Below are 21,850 nucleotides of genomic sequence, written 5' to 3'. Positions count from 1 at the left end.
TTGGGATTTGGGGCATTTTTATTTTCTTGGTTTAAATGGAAACAATTTGGCTTTAATCTCAATCGGGAAGGGTAGGTGTCTTTTCCGGACCACAACTTGAAAACCGTAAAAGGCATTTTATCCAAACCTGGTACATGTATTAACCAAGAGCTGAAGAGGTGCCTTTTGCTATTTAGGAATCTAATTAAAAAATAATTTTGTACCTGTTTCCATGGCAACAAGTTTGAGTATGGCTTTGTTCATAGAGTGCATGTGTTTGTCGGGACCATATATCTAGAACTCATAGGTATCCTTTCATGACACTTTGCACACACAAAGACCATGTTGTCAAATGGTGCTTTTTGCTACTTAGGGATTTTTAGAACTGATATTTTTTGTTTTTCCATAGAAACAATTTTGATTTTGACTCTGTTCATCATGGTGTGTACCTTACATAGAAATACAAAGTTATGAATCCCAATTCTGTGTTATTGTTTTGATAGCTCAATAACTACTCTTGTATACGGACAGATAGATTAGATAGAAATTCTCTCATCTAGTTGGACTTAAAGTAAAAGTCAGATGATTTGTTCTTTCAAATTTGTCGGGGCCAGGGGGGATTTGTCATCTGGTGATGACTCTTGTTCAACATTCCAACACCAATTCTTTGAATACTTTGTCACGTATCAAAATAACCTCTCATTTTCTGGTTATGATAATTCTATGGCTGGCCCTTGTTTATTTTCAGGCAAGACTGTCACTGTCTGTCACACTCTGACCTCTTCAACCCACCGTATGTTTTAGATTTCGTAAACACATCGTACTCTGTAATTACCTGATGTCATTTTTCTTGTTTCTTTACTCACAGCGGCACTGACATTCCACAGGCTTATCTGCTCACACTCTCACGCAACCATGCTCTGCTGCCATGAAAACTCTGAACTTCTTGTCTACCCATATACGTCACCTTATCCTGACTACCGCTTTCTTGCCGACTTCTACGGTTATACACCTCCCGGGGATTAGTCCATGGATCTCTGTCAACATGACGATCACCTTCAACCCTCTACTTCATGTCGAGGCTCATCTTCCGGCTCATGTTCAGATCAGCATTCTCTCAGTAGATCCTTGTTGCAGTCTCCTTCTGCAGACATAGGGTCGCTCCTGCAGGCCATGACTTCTGCCCTACAGCACCATTCTAGTCTGCTGATAGTGCCTCCTCTTTAAACAGGTTAGGTATCCATGCCTGACCGTCTACCTGCAGGATAAATGTGAGATATAGGATAAGTTTAAAAATATGTAAATTCTTCAAAAAATTGTATATTTATATGCTTATCCTATCTCACACATTATGTGCCATCCCGACCATAGCCACAGCACAGCTCCTCTGGCCTGTCAGCTCTAAGGAAGAGAATGATGTGGCAGGGATAGTCATGTGATCATATCTTGTAGGTCCCTATACACAGGGTTATATGCCTGTGACCCATTTGTTTGGATGGTGACCATGGTTATACTGGGATTTGTTCGTGTGAATTGTGTTTTAGAAGCTTGAAACTTTGTTCAAGCCATATCACAGAAAGCTCAAAAGAAGAAGGAAGAAATGCATAGTATTAAATAGGATAATTATATAAATATATAGTTTATTGTAAAGTTTACAAGATTGACTCTGGAACTTGGTGAGAATCTGGGTCATTTCAACTTTATTTTCAGAACATAGTCAACTTTATTCAAAGAGAACAGATACAAATCATGTTTATGTAAGGAAATAGTTATTGGAACAGTTATTTAGGATGAAATGCAGAGTTATATTGTCAAATGCTGGGCTGGCTATCTGACGCCGGTTGACATCGCCAGTGGAAGCTGAAAGTGAAACAACTGGAAAAAAATGTGATATCTTTGACTCCGTGTATAAGACAACCCCCCTTCTTAACCCCCTCATTCTATGTACGATAAACTCACTTTATACACAGTGATATACGGTAATATGATAATATCAGTTTGCATACAAATAGTCATCCCTGCAAGTAATGACAAGTAGACATATTATTGTCCAGTAGCCCAATAGGTGCAAATGTCTTTATATAATAATATTTGTAGTCAAATGTTTTCCCCTTACTCATGTTTCTCTTCCAGAAGCACAACATGCATTCATGAACTGTCTGTTAAAGAATGGCATTCAAACCCAGATGATAGTACTGAATATAAACAGAGAGGAACAGTCATTGGAAATCACTTCTCATACAGATGAACAAGGTAAGTTTATTGTGTATACAAAAGCTTCCATTATTATCTCAACTAAATGAAAAGTTCTTGTCTCTTTCTAACTTGTCTACTTATGCATGAAGTGCTTATGTTTGTAAAAGGTACGCCTAACAGCAGAGTTTGGGGTATCATTTTGACCCTAATGCTGACTTGTGGCCCTTTGCATTGTATTTTATTTGGTATTGTGTGATTTAAGACTTGAATCAGCCAGCTGAAACACCCCTGTGAGAGCCTATGGTTTGGTTCATGCATTAGACATCGGATGAATGACATACATGTGATACCTCCTGATCTATCCGGGAGCCTCTCCGATTAGCATCCTTGATCACGGTCACCCGCCAGGGGGCCCATTTGACCCAGATGGGCCTTTTTCTAGTAATCAACTGGTAATTAAATGCATATGGTGACCAATTTAATTAATGTAATAATGAAAAAGAAAACTTGGATAGTTGTAACAACTAGGTGCCTGAAGGGCATTTGAAATAAGTAACCAGCCGAGTACTTATCACTTCTTCTCAGCATGTTTTTTCCTGCATAATTTAATACAAATCTCGATACATATGACTGGCCCAGTTATACATGACTTAATAGGTTATCAGAATTTTCTGAAAATATGCTTTAATGTCAATATACCTCAAAGTTACGCCATTAGACTCTTTGAAAAAAAACAAAGTATGACCAGCAAGCGCAGTCTTGTCTGCACAGAAATATCAACACATCGAACTTTGTCAAATTTCACAAGAATGTATCATGTAGGGCTGGCTATCGATACAGATCATAGAGATCAATAACCGTTAACTAATTATCGATCAATTATTGATGAGTATCGAAGATGTATCTTTGAGCTAATACGCAAATTAAAATCCTAAAGAAATCAACATATTTCACTCCACTGGTGAGTGGTGGCACATTTATTCATGGATTACTTAGTGGACATTTGAGATATAACAAATACAGTTACTTTCTATCTTCAACAATTAGCATTATTGACAATAATAAGTCTGTTTTGGTAAATCTAAACTTCATTTCATCACAATAGTTTATGTAAGGCATTATCGATGACACAATTTTCATATCGATAATCGTTAATATTTCTTCCCATCGATGATAATTCTGATTATCAATCATTCTTGCCAGCCCTAATATCATGTGATTATTTTTGAATGGCTAATGCTTAGCTAGCATCCTAGATCGGCAGTCTGATTTGCATACAACGGTATTAGTCAACCTATGAGATTAATACATGTCTAGGTCAGAAAGGTTGAGGCACAAGGCACTTTCTTTCCCAAATCATAGAAAAACGTAATGGCACTTCCAAATATGGTATACACTTCTTGGAAATTGAATGACTCAAACACTTCTAGGAAATTAATGAAGTGAAAAAGTCAGACTATGTAAAATAGATTATCACAGACAGAAAAAAACACTTTGTTTTCTTTAAATTAGGGGCAATGATGTTTCGTCAGATAAACACACTTGATACTTCTTAGGCATATTTTCACCAATATCTCACCAAGACTGCATCTACCTGGAAGATTGGTCATATTGAACACGTCGCCAAATGGTCAAGCTACCGATCATTCGTTTTTTTCAATATGTTTGCGTTTATCCGAAATGACCTTTTACCAAAAGTGATAAGGGTAGATTGTCTTTTTATTATTATTGCCCTATGTATCTTTCAAGGTCGAAACATGCATGGGTCAATAAACATACTTTGTGTGTACAGCTACATATTCCTGTAGGTCAGTCAAGTTATTCTTTAAATTTACTGACATTATTAACTGACAAATTTTAAATCGAAAAACAGTAATTATTATCCTTTTTAGAAAAAAAAAGAAATTTAATTTAATTGTTATTCTCTCAAATTTTTTGTGTGTTCCATAAATGAAGGCCCAGAAAGCATGCTAACTGAGTATGGCTCAGGAAAACTGAACTTTGTGGTACTAAGCCATTGTAAATTGACAGATTGTGATGACTGTTTAACATTTTAATTTAATTGTTGCTATTTTATCATTCTCCATGTTAGGAGCAAATATCTTCCTGATATCGAAGGCTTTATGTCCCTGACACCCACTGACAATTTGTCACATGTATGGAATGATGACAGACTTGTGGAAAATACGATAAAATTAAGCTTTAAAAAATGAAAGTATTTTGTTCTCAGGTAATGGCTATTGGAAAATATTGTGCGGGTGGGCCTCTTTTTTCTTTTTGTGTTGTTGTTCAAACTAGTTTGTAACCATGCAAATAAACAGCTGCATACCTGGAAATACAGTTGCGTACCTGGCAATTGGCCTCACTACATAAATGTATTCCTAGAGGAGTAAAATACAGTAATTGAATACCGTGGACTACCAGTGCAAAATACACCCATACAATGGGCTTTGATTTTATTTCACGAGAAAATGTTATTGTGAGCACACAACATCGGAAGAAGCATCATGCAGTGTGCGAGCTCAGCCTATGTTACTGCTTATAGATGAAAACCAAGCCTCGCTTTCACACAGGTTATAAATAGATTCAATGCTTAAGGTCCCATTGTGACGTCACAGCCCCTGTCACAGCAAGTGAAAAATCCTGGGCTCTACACCTACCTCATATAAACCTTTTATTACAAATCCTATATGAACATGTTATGTTTTCATATATTTCCCATTTCAACATATGTCAATTTATCAAAATAATACCAAAATATAACCCTTCCATGCACTGTAGAGGCTGTGAGAACATGTTGATTAAAGTCACGTGACCTCAAAATATTCTCTCACAGGGTAGAAGTCATTCACAAAAATATGGGTTCCATCTATCTTAAGGGGAGGAAGGGCCAATTCCTATGCAATCACTGATCAATAAGCTTCCCATATCCAACTTAAAATAGGAGGAGCTACAACTGTAAACATGTTTTTAATTGGATAAAAGACAGTCCCCAGTTTCCCCCTCGAAGTGACCAAGAAGTCCCACACAGAGCGGCCAGAAACATAAATAAATCTGGCACCTTACTGATAGCATCACATTCTAGTGATAGATATGTTACTTTAGGGCAGTTTAACACCGTTTGCTTTAATTTGTATTGACTGATATGTCATTGAGGGTCTAGACCCCTGTGTGTCAGGGGTCTAAACTGATGGTTTACAGGTTGTGGTGTTTGACATTTGGTTCTTTCTGTCTTAAGCTGTCAGGACATAGTTTGTCAGTGTAATCCTACTGAAAAGACATTTGTGCTTAAATAGAACTTAAATCTCAAATATGTATTGGTTTGTTAGTTTTAATTAGGAATAGTAACCCTTCACAGTGCCGGAAATAGTCAAGATTTTAGTCACGAAGACCTCTATCAGTAAAATGATTGGCTCAAACCTATCATCCGCTGTAGCAGTATACTACTGTTACTGTTGTGGTTGACGATTACTTTTGGATTATACCTTGGCTGTTGCATTCTTATGCTAAATCATGGTTAAATTGTGTGTTTCAACTGTTATTTTCTTGGCACTCACTTGGAATACCAGTCTCTTACTAACTATTTATCATGATGCAACTTCCAACTGACACCACTGGAGATTTGTCAAGAAAGGTATGAACATATTGGAATTCTGACACCTCTAAAACTAATGAAATTTTCAAGTGGAAAATATCAAGAGTACATTTGTACCAATAAGGCTTGTGTATGCATTGATATTATGTAGAATAAAAACCGCTCGTAGAATTTTGCATCTTGTGAATGTATGTGCATTTATGCCATCCAAAAAGTCAGAAAGAAAATAGAAACAAAAGGTAGAATGATGGTATTCCTCCTGAGAGAAAATGTAAGACATCGTATCATTATGGCTGCCCATGCAGTCCCTGTCAGGTATGCATAAGGTTGGGAAAAGATTTTCAAAGATGGTCCTCATCATGAAATGAATAAACCTTATAATCCAGGTGAAAAGCATTAGTATTCAGTGAATATATTTCGTAACATGGAAAACTAATAAAAGTACAAAAACACAGTTGTTTTATTAGAAACCTCTGTTTATCCAGTTGACAGAGACTAGAGAGTGAATAGGTCATCTGCAAGCAAATTGTGTTTACTGTTTGTAGCTCTTGAGAACGAGGCTTGGTTTTTACGGGAAAAGATATCAATTACAAAAATGAGGCTAAGCTCGCACACTGCATGTCAACAAATCCATACTGAAGTATGCAAGTTAGTCCTGTTATTACACCATCTAGCTGCAAAAATCTCATAAACTAAATCACCCATAGATAGGAGAGAATATGTGTGAACAATTGATGGCTATTTCCCGGCTTATTTCATGAGACAAATACATAGGTAACCTTAATCTCTGTGTATGAAACATTGTCCGGCATACAGTACACAATTTGTAAATCATCATGTCTAGTGATGTTTTATCGTAAATTTCATGTTTTCATTGACCAAATTTGCAGACAAGCACACAAACACCTATTGCCGCAATGACCATAACAGGAGATGGTTAGTAAAGCATGTAAGGGGAGGCAACTGCACTCTAAAATATTGTAGCATTTCCCAGCCAGGGTCCTGTGTTCGAGATGTAGAATTTTTAAGGATTTTTATTTTTTAAATGGGAATAAAAACAGAACGTTAAGCGGACTTTATGATGATGCGGGCGATGCCTGGGGACCAAGACTTTTATTTTTTTAGCCTTAATAAACAAACCATGTAAAATGTTTACAAATTCCAACAATCATCATGAAGAAATCACCTTTTCTCAACTTCCTGTCAACTGTAACCTATCCCTAAACCTTCTTATTTCTATTCCTGCTCCTTCTCCCCCAAGTAAACTTTAAACAAATTATATTAATGAAAACCCTACATATATATATTCCCTTCTTTCTACATCCTAATCTCTCCCAACATAATTAACTACATAATAAAATATTTTAAAACTACCGGTAAATAAGAGAGGGACGTCTTGTTGGTCAAAAGTCTGTAAAATACTCTGCACTAGTAGAGTGGACTTGCATGTTGGGAAATCCAAACTTATAAACCACTCAATGTTGCAGTACCCATCGGTCCCCTCTTTTCGTCGTCAATACGATGATCATTCAGACTCATCGACAAGCTCAGTTGGCAAGCTCAGTTGGCATATCCCTCGAGTCAACTGCGTTGGAGTGAGACATGCACTTGGGTCTTATAAAAGTGCCGGATTGGATGGCGGACCGGTTGGTCTCGGTCGCTCCCTCCCCGGGTCCGAATGTTGAGAAAAGGGAAACAATTTGGGTCTTCCCCTACATCCATTCCACTGGATCCCATGCTCACAGATTTAATATTGGTGTTGGATGATGATTTCTCCAAACTGTCCCTCACTCCAACCAACAGCGCCTCCAGGATTCTATTACCCAGTCTTCCTGATGCCCAAGAAAAACTCATCCAAATTTCGTCTTCAACAAGCGTAACCTGGAATGTCCTCCCTACTTTTAACAATGTTGAAACTACTCAGTACCAGAATCAATCAGTCTTGACCTCCAGGACGCTTATCTTCTTGTGTTCTTTTTCCAGGGTATCCACTACCAGTGGGCTGTCCTCCTTTTCGGCATTTACATGTCCCCGTGGTTGTTTACCCAGATTATCAAGCCTACAACATCTTACATCAACGACTGCCTACTGAATCAGCAGGACACACAAACCCTTCTACTTTATAGGGATTCGTCTACTTACACAACTGGGATGGATCGTCTACAAGCTCAAGCTCAAGTTGGAACTCCCTCTGTCATTCAAGCTCAAAATACAGGACCATCTGTTTCCTGCCCTTCACCCAGCTTGCACTCTGCGTCAGCTTAGGACCTGGCAGCCAGAGGCCGACTACAGCTTATCTGTTTATTCGTCGGCAGAACCCACAGCCCCCCATGTCTTTATTGGTGGACAGTGAGATGGAATGTCTGCGACAGTGTCTCCTTGACAGTGCTCAAGCTTTCCCTCCACCTGTTCGTCGTCGCATCACAACAAGGCTGGGGGAGCGCATTTGGAGATTCATACTGCCTCCAGGTTGTGGTCAAACGATCAACTCCGATGACACAAAAACAATCTAGGATTAGAAGCACTCATCCTGGCCATGTCTCATTGGCAGTCCTGTCTGGGCAAAGTACTCGCCATATCCACAGACAACATCACAGTTGTCTGGTGTCTGCACAACCAGGGGACTTCTCACTCATCAGCCTTTTTGCTGAATTCCTTCTCCACTTCCACAAAAAGTGTCACCTCAAGGGTAGTACCATAACTACATATCTGGTAGCCCTCATTTCGGTGTTGGCAGTTCCTACAGATCGCAAATTGACTAAGATCCCAGAGCTGCAGTCACTTTCGCAGTCATTTTGTCTGGAGGATCAAAGTGCCAAATTTCGTCGCCCAGCGTGGAATTTCAATAGGGTATTGAAGTCTCTCCATTTGAACCAATCCACTCGGCATCTGGCTTCAATCTTACCAAAATCACAGTGTTTCTCTTGGTTTTAGCTACAGCAACTCAAGTCAGCTAATTACACGCCCTTGACGTCCCCCTTGTTTGATTCGAGCACAGAGCAGGTATGACCCTGCCTGTAGCCAGCAACCCCCATAAGATTCGAGCTGTCGCCTCGACAAGTGCTCTCCATGGCAATTATTCAATCAAATCCATCATGGGGTGTTGCTTTTGGCGCTCAGATACTGTCTTTGCTAGTCATTATCTCTGAGACTTGGCTCTTGAGCATGTCATAGTTTAGTTCCACTGGTGGTAGCGCAGCAGGTTACTTAACCCAGACGATCTTGATTCTTACACCTCGGAACTGATCTGTGACCTCTCTGGTAGTAATTACCGCAGACTATTGGGTTTCAGTTTTCCACATATTCCAGCAGCAGGAATCGGAATTTAGAACTTGGCCGATGCCTTTTCTACTTTTCCAGTCTCCATGACTGGATTTCACACCTCCTACTCTTCGTGTGGCTCTATCTGACAGGAAGGATGCTATCTGGTTACCCAGACTGGTTGGAAGGTCTATCCTATCCATAATTCTGTCTGAAAGGTATGCCCCTCTCTGTTCCATCTGATAAAGAGCATTAAGGTAGCAATGCAGGATAAGATAAAAAAAAATTGGATGCTTATCTTGCTTGACTATGTCTAAAGTGCCCTCCCATCGTTTTGCTACCTCCCTGTGAAGTTCTTTATTAGCAGTGATGTGGTTATACGTGACCTCTTCTGGTCACATGGTAGCTGTGAAAGGCAGGAGCCAAATAACTAGTAGTGGGTACAACAACTTCTGTACTCTGACCTATCACAGCTATGTCTCCTAAGTGAAAAAACACCAGTAGAAGCATTCAGGTAGTAATGCAGTATAAGTATCCAAATGTAAAATATATTCAGATTTTACTAATATTGCATTTCCTGTCTGAGAATGTAAAATTAATTGCATATATAAAGAATGGTTTTTAAGAACAGACTGTGCTAATTAAGTGTTGTCTGAGATTTTGTTATGTCTGAAAAGACTAGCAAATTTCACCTCTTTTTTCATAGACCGCTAAAAGAATTATGCGATCATATTTTTTATCTGACAGATTTAGGTAAACTGTGATCAAACAAACTTCAACGAAATGATATATCAAGTGAATTGTATGCCTTTGTATAAAAATGCACATTTGACGCCAAAAATAGCTTGTCATCATGACAGATGAAAATTCAATAATTCTTGCGAATCCTCTACCTCTATTACATCTTTGCCATAAATCCTGTATTATGGCTTTAATCATGCTAACTGAAATGTTCAGATTTTCAACAGACTTCCTCTTCACTGTCAATTAAACAATTAGTTGTTCCCAATATAGCACAAAAGCAACCCAAGCTATGACATGCGTAATGGTGGGAAACCTCACTTCTTTCCTGTGTGTGCTAAAGTCAACACAAAAATGTTATAGCTGTAACTATCAAGCACTTGGTATAAGTCACATTTATTAAAGATTTTTCTATAAGTTTTCTTAAAATAGACATATTAAGTCTATATTAATACCTGCTGATTGTAGTGACAATCATACTCACGTAAGTATAAGGCTGGTTTGAGGTGTTTGTGAGGTCGCAATGGAGTCTCCCACTTCTTTTGCTTGTAAGAAGTGTGGCCATTTTAAGGTCACGGAAGATCCTCATAACTACTGCTGTGCTACTACCAGTGCTCCTCTCCATCGAAGAAGGCCTTCACCAAGCTCCCCGAAGCTTTGAAAAAAACAAGAAGACGAGAAGCAGCCAAGCAGAATGTCGATGTCATGTGGGCTATCTAGCCTCTGACTCTATCCCAGCGCTACCATTTACTCCGGCAAATGTATCATCTCCTCGTTCTCTATGGACTTCTCTAAAAAGTCTTCAAACAACAGAAGGAGATGATGGAGGCTATGTTTGAGTCACGCTTCTCAGCTATAACTAAGGACATGAAGATGATTAAGAAGAAGCAGACAGTATTGGCTAAGAGTCCTCCGTCCAAGAGACCGCATGGGGGATAGCCATCTGTTTCTGCTACAGCCACGGCTGTACGGCCTACCCCAGCCGACCAGCCATACCACACCGACCAGCCATACCACACCGACCAGCCTCCCATGATACATGGGCATCTAATATACATCTCAGCTTGGGTCTCGTCAGGGTATCTCAAGGCCATACTCCCCAGCAATGACACTGTACAGTCACTGTACACGGACTCCAAGGTAACCCAGCAGACCGTTATGGCAGCGTTGCTTCAACCGTATGGTAGCCATCAACCGACAGTATCCAAGCAGACCATTCGGACCGCATGGGACCGTCCAACCGACCGACGGACCTTACTCATAGCGGAAGCATGGACACCAGCGGATGATGAACCGCACAAGGAACACGTTGAGTGTATGGATTATGATGAACATCAACCCCTCGCGGGAGTTACCCACGGTCATTCTGAGGTGGAATCACACCTATATTAAGAGGTTAATCAGTCTGACGATTCACCCCAGCAGGATTATACAGAAGGATACAGCTTTGTGGAATTCATTGAAGAATTGTATCATCCAACCACCAATGACCAAAAATTCACCACTAAGATGTACGGAGGATGTCATGCTCCTATATCATCTCAACACATACACCAGACATTGCTGTGGCTGAGTTATGCAGACAGGGTTGTAGATCAGGCATCTGTAAATCTACTCAAGCTCAGACATGATGACCAGCTACCCTTACCTCCATTGAAGCGGAAGTTCTAAAAAACACATGATTCCCCACTTCCGGATCATCAAGTTTTGGATGAAGACTTTTCGAAGCTAGTACGCAACCTTAATACTAATGTCACATTACCTTCACGGATCAAGGACCTGTCCATGTCATCCAGACATTCAATGGACATTGGCGCTTATATCAACTGGTTTGTCGCCAGAATCAGGCACAGCATTCCACCGTTGCAGGCATCATATGAAGCATATCTGGAGAAACTCCTATGAATATTAGGACGGATCAAGTTGGACTCATTCACAGCCTGCTAGACACCATAGTCATAATGCAGGAAGACTTACTCTCCACCCAAGTCTGGATGTCTTCATAGCTACTCTGGTTTCAGCGTCAAGAACTACAAGCGCAGATACGTTAAAGAGCAGTTTCCAACCAAACGAAGAGGTTGATAATGTCACAACCAATATCTGCTCCCAAGACATTCAATGGCAAATGTCATAGACGAGGTCAGACAAGATACAACTGAACGATTTCAAGCATCAACTATCAACCTAGCTGCCAAGGCACATGGATCTTCCTATCCCCTGAAGTGTTCCTGGGATCAGAATGACTTGTCATTTAAACAACCACCTAAGAAGATGTTTGTCCCCTCCAGGAAGGATTCATTCCAACCGAGTCGGGAGTACGACAAGCGTCAGTCTTCTCACGAGTCTTTTCATCAGTCCAACTACAAGAAACGAGGATCCTATCGCCGGGGCAGATCCGGGGGCAGAGGTGAAAGCCGGTCCTGTCTTCCTTGCCACCCATTCTGCCATTATAGACCCTTTTGTCATGGCTACATGAAGATGATCATCGACTTACAGATCCTCAACAAGAAATTCCTGGTACCTCCTCCAAAGTTTCAGATGGAATCTGTACAGAAGTTGTGGTCGACTTTGAGGAAAGGATTGGCTCATCAGCCTCGACCTACAAGACGTCTATCTTCATGTCCTTATACACCCATCATCAAGGAAATACCTGCGCTTCGCAGTTCCAGATCTTACCTTTCGGGATATCAGTAGCCCCTTGGCTATTCACCAGGATTCCAGTGCCAGTCATCAGGTTTGCCCACCTCCAGCTAGTACGAATCCATGGCTACCTGGACAATTTCCTAGCCGCAGACCAAGAGAAAGCTCAACTGCATCAGAACATGATATTCTTGGACCAACTAATGACCTACCTAGGCTTCCTCGTCAATCCTTCCAAGTCCGAGACTACTCCGGTTCAAGACATCATATGCATTGGAGCAAGATTCCAGCTAGACAGGGGATATCTATGCCCACCAGAGGATCTTTTCAGCAAGACTATCAAGATGATTCAATCACTCTCCAAGTCAACCCAACAAGTCGCTGTGGTGGTGGATGTCTCTTCTAGGCAACTTAACATCTCCACAGGATATGACTCTTCAGAGGAAGGCTGATGCTACATTCTATACAGACATGGATCCACTCTATACAATCTCACGGCCTAGAGTTCCAGACTCAGTTACCTCCCAGATTACTACGAGACCTCCATTGGTGGAATCACAGAGACCATGTGATGAGCGGCATCCCTCTGACATATTCGACGCCCGAACACCATCTATTCAAAGATGTGTCAGATTCGGGATGGGGAGCCCATATGGACAACCTCACAGTACAGGGATTGTGGAACACAGAAGACGGAGACCGCACGATTGTTTGCCTTGGCAGACTCCTTCAGTTTACGGATGGAAGCGAGTCATATACCTGGGAAACAAAATAGAGAGTACTTAACCTGACAATTGGTATCCATCACGGATAAGACAGAAGGGGTCTGCACCTGCGGCTTTATTCTATGCAAGGGAATCCAAACCATTTGAACAGAAACCTGGATCTTCTTACAAGTCTGCAAGGAGTCACGTGACCAACCCTTTCTGTCCATACTGTAACAACAATAAACACTTCCTGAATATATGTCCAGGATTGAAGAAACTAACAGTGAACCAAGTACATCACTGGTTACATAAAGGCAAGTGATGTTGGAAATGTGGGCAAACACATCAGCCAGAGGTGTGCACACTCAAGAAAGCATGTCACATATGTAAGGAAGTGACTGTATTGCATGTGGCTATACAGCAGACAGCCTCCAAAGTGTATTCTGTGAAAGTCAGTACAGGCAAAGTGTACACTGATCAACCCTCATATCCACCTGATATCATGCTAAAGGTGGTCAAAGTGTTGTTGAGAACTATGGTGTTACAATCAACTGTGCATAATGCTTCAGACAAAGCTGGACAGTATGTTGCTGACCACAATCAACAAGGAGCAATTCAGGTGTAATGGACACTCAGTTGACCTGCAAATATCTCCTATTGGCAAACCTAAAATTAGGTACACCATAAAGGGTGCCTTCACTGCAGATAACTAGTGTATGTCCGAGTACACATATCCAGTTAGAGCCCTGTAAAGGCGTTGGCCACATTTGCACAAGTTACCAATACCTAAAATTGATGGAGCTCAGCCAACCACCATTCTCATTGGATCGGACAATGCCCATCTCATACTTCCCATCAGTTTGGACCCATAAATGCACCTATAGCAGTGTCTATCAAACTTGGTTGGTCCCTTCAGGGTTTATCCAATGAATCTGGACCAGAGAACACCCACAGCACCAATAATTCAGATCTTGTTGTGAGCAATGAGCGATTGTGGCATATCAACACTTTGCCTTTCACCGAGAAACATGTGACAAGCTCCAAACAAGATAAACAGGCAATTATGACTCTAGAATCTGAAACTGTCAGGATAGATGTTGATGGTGTTAGTCACCATGCCATCCCACTGTTACACACACAGGATGGAACCTGCTTCAAAAGACATCGACAAATGGTTATGCCTACACTCAGGAGTACTGAAAGGCGACTTAGAGATCGTCTGGATCTTTCCAGAATCAACAATGACCAAATCAAGAAGCTCGTTTAGGCAGGCTATGTAAAGAAACTCACCTAGGAGGAAGTGGAGAAATCAGAAGAATCCTGGTACTTTCCTCACCACTGTTGATCGTTGAACACAATGGGAAGTTTCACCTAGTATTTATCTGCTCCTTTGAGCACAACTGCCAAACTTGAACAAGCACCTTCTGCCTGGGCCAACAGTCAGATCATCACTGCTGGGGGTCTTTCTTCGTTTCCGCCAACATGCGGTTGCAATATCGGGAGACATAAAAGCCATGTTCCATCAAGTAAGACAAACCTCTTCTGCGTTTCATTTGGCGAAACATGGAACATGATCGCACTCCAGATGTGTAAAAATGGCCAGTCCTACCATTCAGCACCACCTGCTTGTCATGTTGTGCCAGCTATGCTTTATAGAAACATGTCTCAGATCATAAATATGGCAATGCGGAAGTACTCAAATCTATAGAGAAGTCATTCTATACACAAAGAAAAACGTTCAGCACACCCTGATCTATTTCATTATTTTTTGGTCCCAATATTTGTCACAGTCATGAAGGATATAATTACAGGAAGAATTATGTTTTCTCGAGATGATGTAACCAGTCATGCATGACGAAAGCTCACATGCCATGCATTGTATGCCTGTGCAGCATGCAGCCCTCAAGTATCTCTAAAAGTAGTATATTTTTTAAGCTCGGTTTTAAACAGTTATTCCATAACATTGTGTGACCATGGCACAAAGGCGATTATCAAATGCCACAAGATGGCAAATAATCGGCATGCAGGAATGTGTTGTAATGCCATTGTTCGGAATTTGGGGTATCATCACACTGTTTAAGGCGTTTAGTCGAGAAACATACTCAGAACAGTGATGTACAGGACCGTGCCAGACCCGGAAGACCTCCTGTGGCGACACATCGCGAAAGACAGGAACCCGAACAAGTACTCGTCTGAAACAGCTGTGGTTGCCCAATCGTCTTTTCAGCACCAGAACCGTCATGAACTGACTGAAAGCAGCAGGAAAGAGGGCTAGATGAGTCATAAAGCGTCCCTTGTTGAGAGATCACCACAAAGCTGCTCATTTAGCATGGTGTATTGCGCGACAGAACTGGAATCTGAGAACTTGGAGACAGATCCATTGGTCAGACGAAAGTCGCTTTCTGCTCCACATCACTGATGGAAGAATGAGAGTTTGGAGGCACCGGAACACGGCCTACACCCCCAGGAACATTAAACAGACTGTTGCATCCGGCGGGTGCTCGGTAATGGTTTGGTGGTGTATCTCTCATGATTGCACGTTGGATTTGGTCACCCTAATGGGCAACTTAACAGGGGCTTAGTATATCCGGGACGTTTTGAGGCCAGTCGTCGTTCCTCATTTTGACAACAACCCTACTGCTACTCAACCTCAGAACATGGATGGCAATGCCAGGCCTCATCGTTCGCATGCAGTCGTGGATTACATGAGGGCCAATGCAATAACGACTCTACCCTGGCCAGCAATGAGCCAAGATTTGAAACCCCTTGAACATGTTTGGGATATTCTGGGGCAGCGCATACAGGCATGATATCATCCTTACAAGATTTACGCCAATCGGAAGCAGCATTGCATTAGGAGTGGTTGTTGTTGACCCAATAACAGATCCAACGTCTGACTGGAGGCATTAGACATAGGTTGGAATGCGTCATCCGGGCACGTGACGGTTATACCTGCTACTGATCTGTTTCACGTGTCATGTCAAGTAGAGACTTTAAGGTACATTTTCACATGAAACATCAAACATAACTCGTTTACTTAATCCTGCAGCTCCATACTTTTTTTAGGTATTGTCTCAGGTCAAAAACAGTACCTGTGTTACCATGATGTTTTTGTCAGTAAATTTCAATCACAACTCACCAATATCTTCTTCATTTGTTGTCAAATGTTTGTTCTATCCGATGACATTGGTATCGCCCAGCTCCTGTGGTCAGTCATCCCATGCCATGATTTTTGCCATTTGTCATGGTTCAGAAATAGGGGTGTGCTTAACCTTTTTCTTTGTGTATATGTTGACAACTGCTTGCATAGCCTACCAACACCACCAGAAGCCAAGGAACTTGTACGGAAAATGAAAGACTTGCTTGCACAAGTGGTTTCAACATTAGGCATATTCCATCTGTTGTGGCAGACCTTCCGTCCGATGCTAGATCGGAAACTACAGAACTTTGGCTTACCTTCGGCCAGGGTGACTCACTAGAGTGAGCCCTTGGCTTGGGTTGGAACTGTGAATCTGATGCGCTCACCTACAAACACAGAACAATAGAGTATAACGAGATTACCATGTGAGTGATCTACAGTATGACTGTGGCAAGATCATTGAGACCTTCATCCTCCCTTGTATATGACAACAGATTGGACAGGTTCGTCCAGTGGAGAAGACGACAAGGGATTATAATTAATGCTATAACCATCCCTATGGTATAGGATTTTCTACTAGAACAAATTCTGACACAGGACAATAGAAGGTTACAGATCAGCCCTATATTCTGTACTTGAACTTGACGGATTATCAATCGGAAACCATCCCATTCTAAACAGACTAATGAGATCCTTTCTACTAGAAGATGTTCGAACGCCTCGTATCTTTCCCAAGTGGAATCTATCGGCATTGTTAACGGAACCTAACAAGCCCATGGCTAAAGCTGGTAACCCTACTCCAAAAAGCCAGGAAAGCGTCTTTTCTTCTAGCCAGGCTACAGCAGCAAGAGTTTCAGAACTCCATGCATCAACATTGGACCTCAATCACTCTAAGATCGCTCCCAGATTTCGTAGCCAAGAATCAGTATTCCTGCCTTGGGGTCGACAGTTGATCACCAAGACAGACTCTTATGTCCCATCAGAGCTCTCAAATTCTATCTCTCGGCTACAGACCCACATAGACGCCATCGAAGGAGACTATTCATATTCTGCAAGCCTCATTCCAATAAGCACATCACCAAGGCTAAGATAGCAGGCTGGCTTAAGGGTACCGTTGCAGCCAGTTATACGCAGGCACAGAATTCTACACTCCATCTTGGATCCTGCCCAGCTCACGAAATCAGAGCCCTAGCATTTAGTCTCGCTTCATGGACATCCGTTTCGGTGGAACAAGTAGTGTCTAGCTGTCAGTGGGCCTCACATGGGACTCGACCCAAAAAAGGACGAGAATCTGCACTTTACTCAGAAAGTGTTATCCCAAATATTACATTTGTTACATTTGACCACTTTCTAAATGGCATTGTGTGTTCAGAGATGAGCTTGTCTGAGCTATGTTCTGTTTTATTGATTTTGAATTGCATCTAAATATTAGTTGTTTTTATATGTTCAGGTGAACTCCGGAAACATCTGGTTGATCTTCGTACATTTGTACCTGGGCAAATAATACAGAACGTCCCCTACACCCCTCAATTATTGATGCAAGATGGAGTACTTATAGCAAGGATGGCATATGCTTTGAAGGTTTGTGCTTATGTATTTTTTAAACCCACATATAGTAATGTAACAATGTCATGGAAATCTATCTGAGTCATTTCCAAAATTTGTAAGATTTTTTGTTATATGTTAGTATCTCATTAATTATGTTATTCTAAAAAATGTGTTTTAATCTTAATTTGTATCTTATATATGTCTGCACATACTACTATAAACAAAATAGCTATAAATTATAGTTAAGCTCCAAAAAATTACTTTGAAGGGTCAAATTTTGCCCATTTTAACTTGTCACAAGCCTGATGGCCCAACTTCATGATATTCAATTTTTAATCCAAAATTAGTTTTTGTCAGACATTTTTGCATATATCTTTAAAGATGTTCTTAGATTAAGTATAACAAATTATTTAAATATTTTTGAATGAAAAATATATGATTTATTTCCGTTTTTATGCTTGTCACAAGGTAACATGTCACTACTGTTATCAGAACTAAATAGTTCGAATAAATGGCGTCTCCCTAGCTGACTGCTTAAACTACTTCCTGTTCCAAAGCCTTGCTTTTTGGATGTCAACATTGCTGCACCTGTTTTTTTGAGACTGCAGAAATAAAAAAAATACAACACATAAGGTGAGTCATTTTTCATATCTCATGTTTTATTACGTCACTACTGTTACTGGGCTTGAAAGAAAACCTATGTCATATAATTGTTGTGTGCATATGTGTACTGATTTTCCATTTTGTGTATAGTTTGGGAAGCATGTGTCTTTTGATCCTAAGGGAGCAATCATTATTTAAGAAATGAAAGTTAAGTGATTTGTCACTAATGTTACGGTCACTACTGTTACAATGTCATTTGTGTTATAATGTAACAGAGGGGACAGAAATTGTAACAGTGGGGACATATCGTCAGTTGAACTAGTTTTCTGCAGGCAAATTGAAAGAATAATTCATGGCTGTTTGTACAGATAATTATCATAATGAATACAATAATTTTGCTTGTAAGTTCTGAAAAATGCACACATGCATGGCCAGAAAACAGACAATACGGCAAGTATATGTAACAGTAGTGACGAAGGATGGTAACAGTTGTGACTGAAATGGATTGCAATACAGCTTCTGCTTTACTTACATAACAACTGAAACTAATATATGTCGTTTCAATTAAGTTTTATGAATTTATTTTCAAAATTACCAAATTTACATCTGTGATTGCAACAGTAATGAGTATTTTAAATACTTGTAACAGTAGGGACACTTAATTGTAACAGTAGTGACTAGAGATTTAGCGATTGTAACAAATTTTGACAAAAGTGCATTGATAAAAGTGTCAGCTAATTTTCATAGCTGTTTTGAAACAATAATATATGTAAGCTTGACATTGCTTCACAGATTTGTTTGAACTGATTGACATAATTGTTCTAATCTCATACGTTTTAGTTGCTTTGTAACAGTGGGGACACGAATGTAACAGTAGTGACAACTGATTTAATGTTGTAAGAAAATGGTTTTGGAGATTAAGTTTTACAATTGCAGAGAACTACTTTCAAAGTGCATTTCTAGTTAAAAACTGTTTCACAAAAACTGATACTGATTTCATTGAATTACCAACAGTTTTACTTGAAGTGCATATGTTGTAACAGTGGTGACACTGAATTGTAACAGTAGTGACAAGGGATTTTACAATTTGAAAGAATATGTTGTAATTTAATGTTTCTTAATTTTAATATGTGTTTAAAACATACCTCTTTAAGTTTTACAAAATTGACTTGAACTGAAATATTTGTAGACATATTTTCTCCAATTTTATGAGTTAAGTGGCTCTGTAACACTAGTGACAAAGGGTTATAAAGGTTTTGACCAACTGGTTACAAATAGGTTTATGTTTTCAGTAGTGACATAGATTACTGTAAGATTAGTGATAAGGTATCTTGAAACCCAATTTATTCCGTTTGACGTCTTTGAATATTGTTTATGTTTTCCTTGTAATATTTCAGAAGACTCTGGTGGCTTTGATGTAATTGTCAACATAGTTTCTCCATTCATCTAACACATGTTTTTGCAATTCTAGTGACTAGGGTTGTGAAATTTTCTTTAAATGTTATGTTTTCAATCATATATTTGGCTTTTTCATTGCAAAGAATCAAAGATGGGTATGAATGCGGTTGAACGCCAAAGGCGTAACAGGCAAAAGGAGAGATGGCACTCCAGAAGCATATTCATCTCTGGACAGTTTTGCACCTATGACAACAGTGATTAGAGACAATTTGGAAACACCTATGACACCAGTGAATCCCAACAAATCCATGATGCAGGAGGATGTTCAAGAGACATCTTTACCTCTTGACAGTTTGAAAGCACCAATGACACCAGTGAATCTTGGCCAATCCATGATGCAGGATGTTCAAGAGACATCTTCTTCTCTGGGCAGTTTTCAAACACCTATGACACCAGTGAATCCCAACAAATCCATGATGCAGGATGTTCAAGAGATATCTTCACCTCTTGACAGTTTGGAAACGCCTATGACACCAGTGGATCCCAACAAATCCATGATGCAGGATGTTCAAGAGACATCTTCGTCTCTTGACAGTTTTCAAACACCTATGACACCAGTGGATCCCAAAAAATCCATGATGCAGGATGTTCAAGAGAGATCTTCACCTCTGGACAGTTTGGAGACACCAGTGAATCCTGGTCAATCCATGATGCAGGATGTTCAAGAGACATCTTCACCTCTGGACAATATGGAAACACCTGTGACACCAGTGAATCCCAACAAATCCATGATGCAGGATGTTTAAGAGACATCTTTACCTCTTGACAGTTTGGAAACACCTATGACACCAGTGAATCTTGGTCAATCCATGATGCAGGATGTTCAAGAGACATCTTCAGCTCTTGACAGTTTGGAAACACCTATGACAACAGTGAATCCCAAAAAATCCACGAAGCAGGATGTTCAAGAGATATCTTCAGCTCTGGGTGAAGGGGGAGATGGAAAGTCCCATGTCAATAATGTTAATGTGCTTTTTTTGTGAGTTACCCATGTCTCAACATTCTTCTACAACAATGTTTGTTTTGAAAATGTTTTTCGTCTTAAAACCGACACGTTAACCAGTGAGACAGGTTTTTTCATTCAAATTAAAGCTTATTCAGTTGATATGATGTGTTTGTGTTTGATAACATTGTTTGTTGCGTTGAAAGATGGAATGTGGAAGTCATATAAAATTTCCTCTTTCAGCAAAAAGTCACTACTGTTATGCTTGTCACTACTGTTACTTGTAATGTCACCACTGTTATCGGCCTAAATTATAGTAAATAATTATTATTGTCCTTTTGTTTTTTGTTTTATCTGTTATTATCTAATAAATAAGCATGTAACTGTATGTTCTGAAAGAAATCTGCCGGAACAAACAATGTTTTAGTACAAGAAGTCTTGTGTCATAACTTAAAATTTTATCAAAATGTAAATTGACAAACCAAAGCTTACCATATTTTTTTTATATTTTCTTCAATTTGGTTTGTTTTGACGGCCTACCTTTAGAATACAGTACCACAAACTTTTCAAACACGTAATCATACCCTATGACGTAATTTGTAGTATTTTGTTGCCAGTCACACCGGCGAAACAATGCCCTGTGACGTCAGGGGTCATCGAGTGTGCATAAGCTCCTCTCAGTGATCTATCATCTCTACACGAAATGTCATTGAATACGCCAAGCGCTGTGGAGAGTTTTGAATATTTGTTTACTGAATATAGCCTGCGGCGGCGCATTTTATAGCAAGCGCTGGTTTACAAAAGCACTTTTATTTTTTATATATTTTTTATTTTGTTTTTCTCGTAATTCAAGTGGCTAAAAGGGTTATAAATGGGAACTAATATACATATATTATTTTTTCGGTGCATTAATTTTCATTATTATGCACAAGAATGTAGTTTGTTAGGGATATTTAGTGGTGCTGAACACATCCAGATGTCGCCAGTGTTAGGGTACGCCAATAAAGACAAACACTGCTGCTTCGTTACACTTGGCGGAA

At 40.0% G+C, this 21,850-nt stretch overlaps 1 protein-coding gene across 5 annotated transcripts in view; it reads left to right on the top strand.

Annotated features, from left to right (window-relative positions):
- The window catches only part of LOC124113357 (hydroxylysine kinase-like), a 165,605-nt gene that overhangs the window by 59,546 nt on the left and 84,209 nt on the right, over positions 1–21,850 (top strand). For all 5 annotated transcript variants that reach the window (XR_006857766.2, XM_046473647.2, XM_046473651.2 and 2 more), the window contains exons 3-4: positions 2,113–2,232; positions 17,709–17,839. Coding sequence is in view for 4 of the 5 variants with exons in the window: in XM_046473647.2 (XP_046329603.2) it covers positions 2,113–2,232; positions 17,709–17,839 (251 nt within the window). In the remaining variant the exon portion in view is untranslated. The remainder of the gene's footprint in view (positions 1–2,112; positions 2,233–17,708; positions 17,840–21,850) is intronic.

The sequence above is a fragment of the Haliotis rufescens genome, unplaced genomic scaffold, assembly GCF_023055435.1.
Source record: "Haliotis rufescens isolate VD_foot unplaced genomic scaffold, xgHalRufe1.0.p SCAF_12, whole genome shotgun sequence".
NCBI classification, from domain to species: domain Eukaryota; kingdom Metazoa; phylum Mollusca; class Gastropoda; order Lepetellida; family Haliotidae; genus Haliotis; species Haliotis rufescens.
Note: the sequence above shows the minus strand (reverse complement) of the source record. Positions and strands in the feature narration are given on the sequence as shown.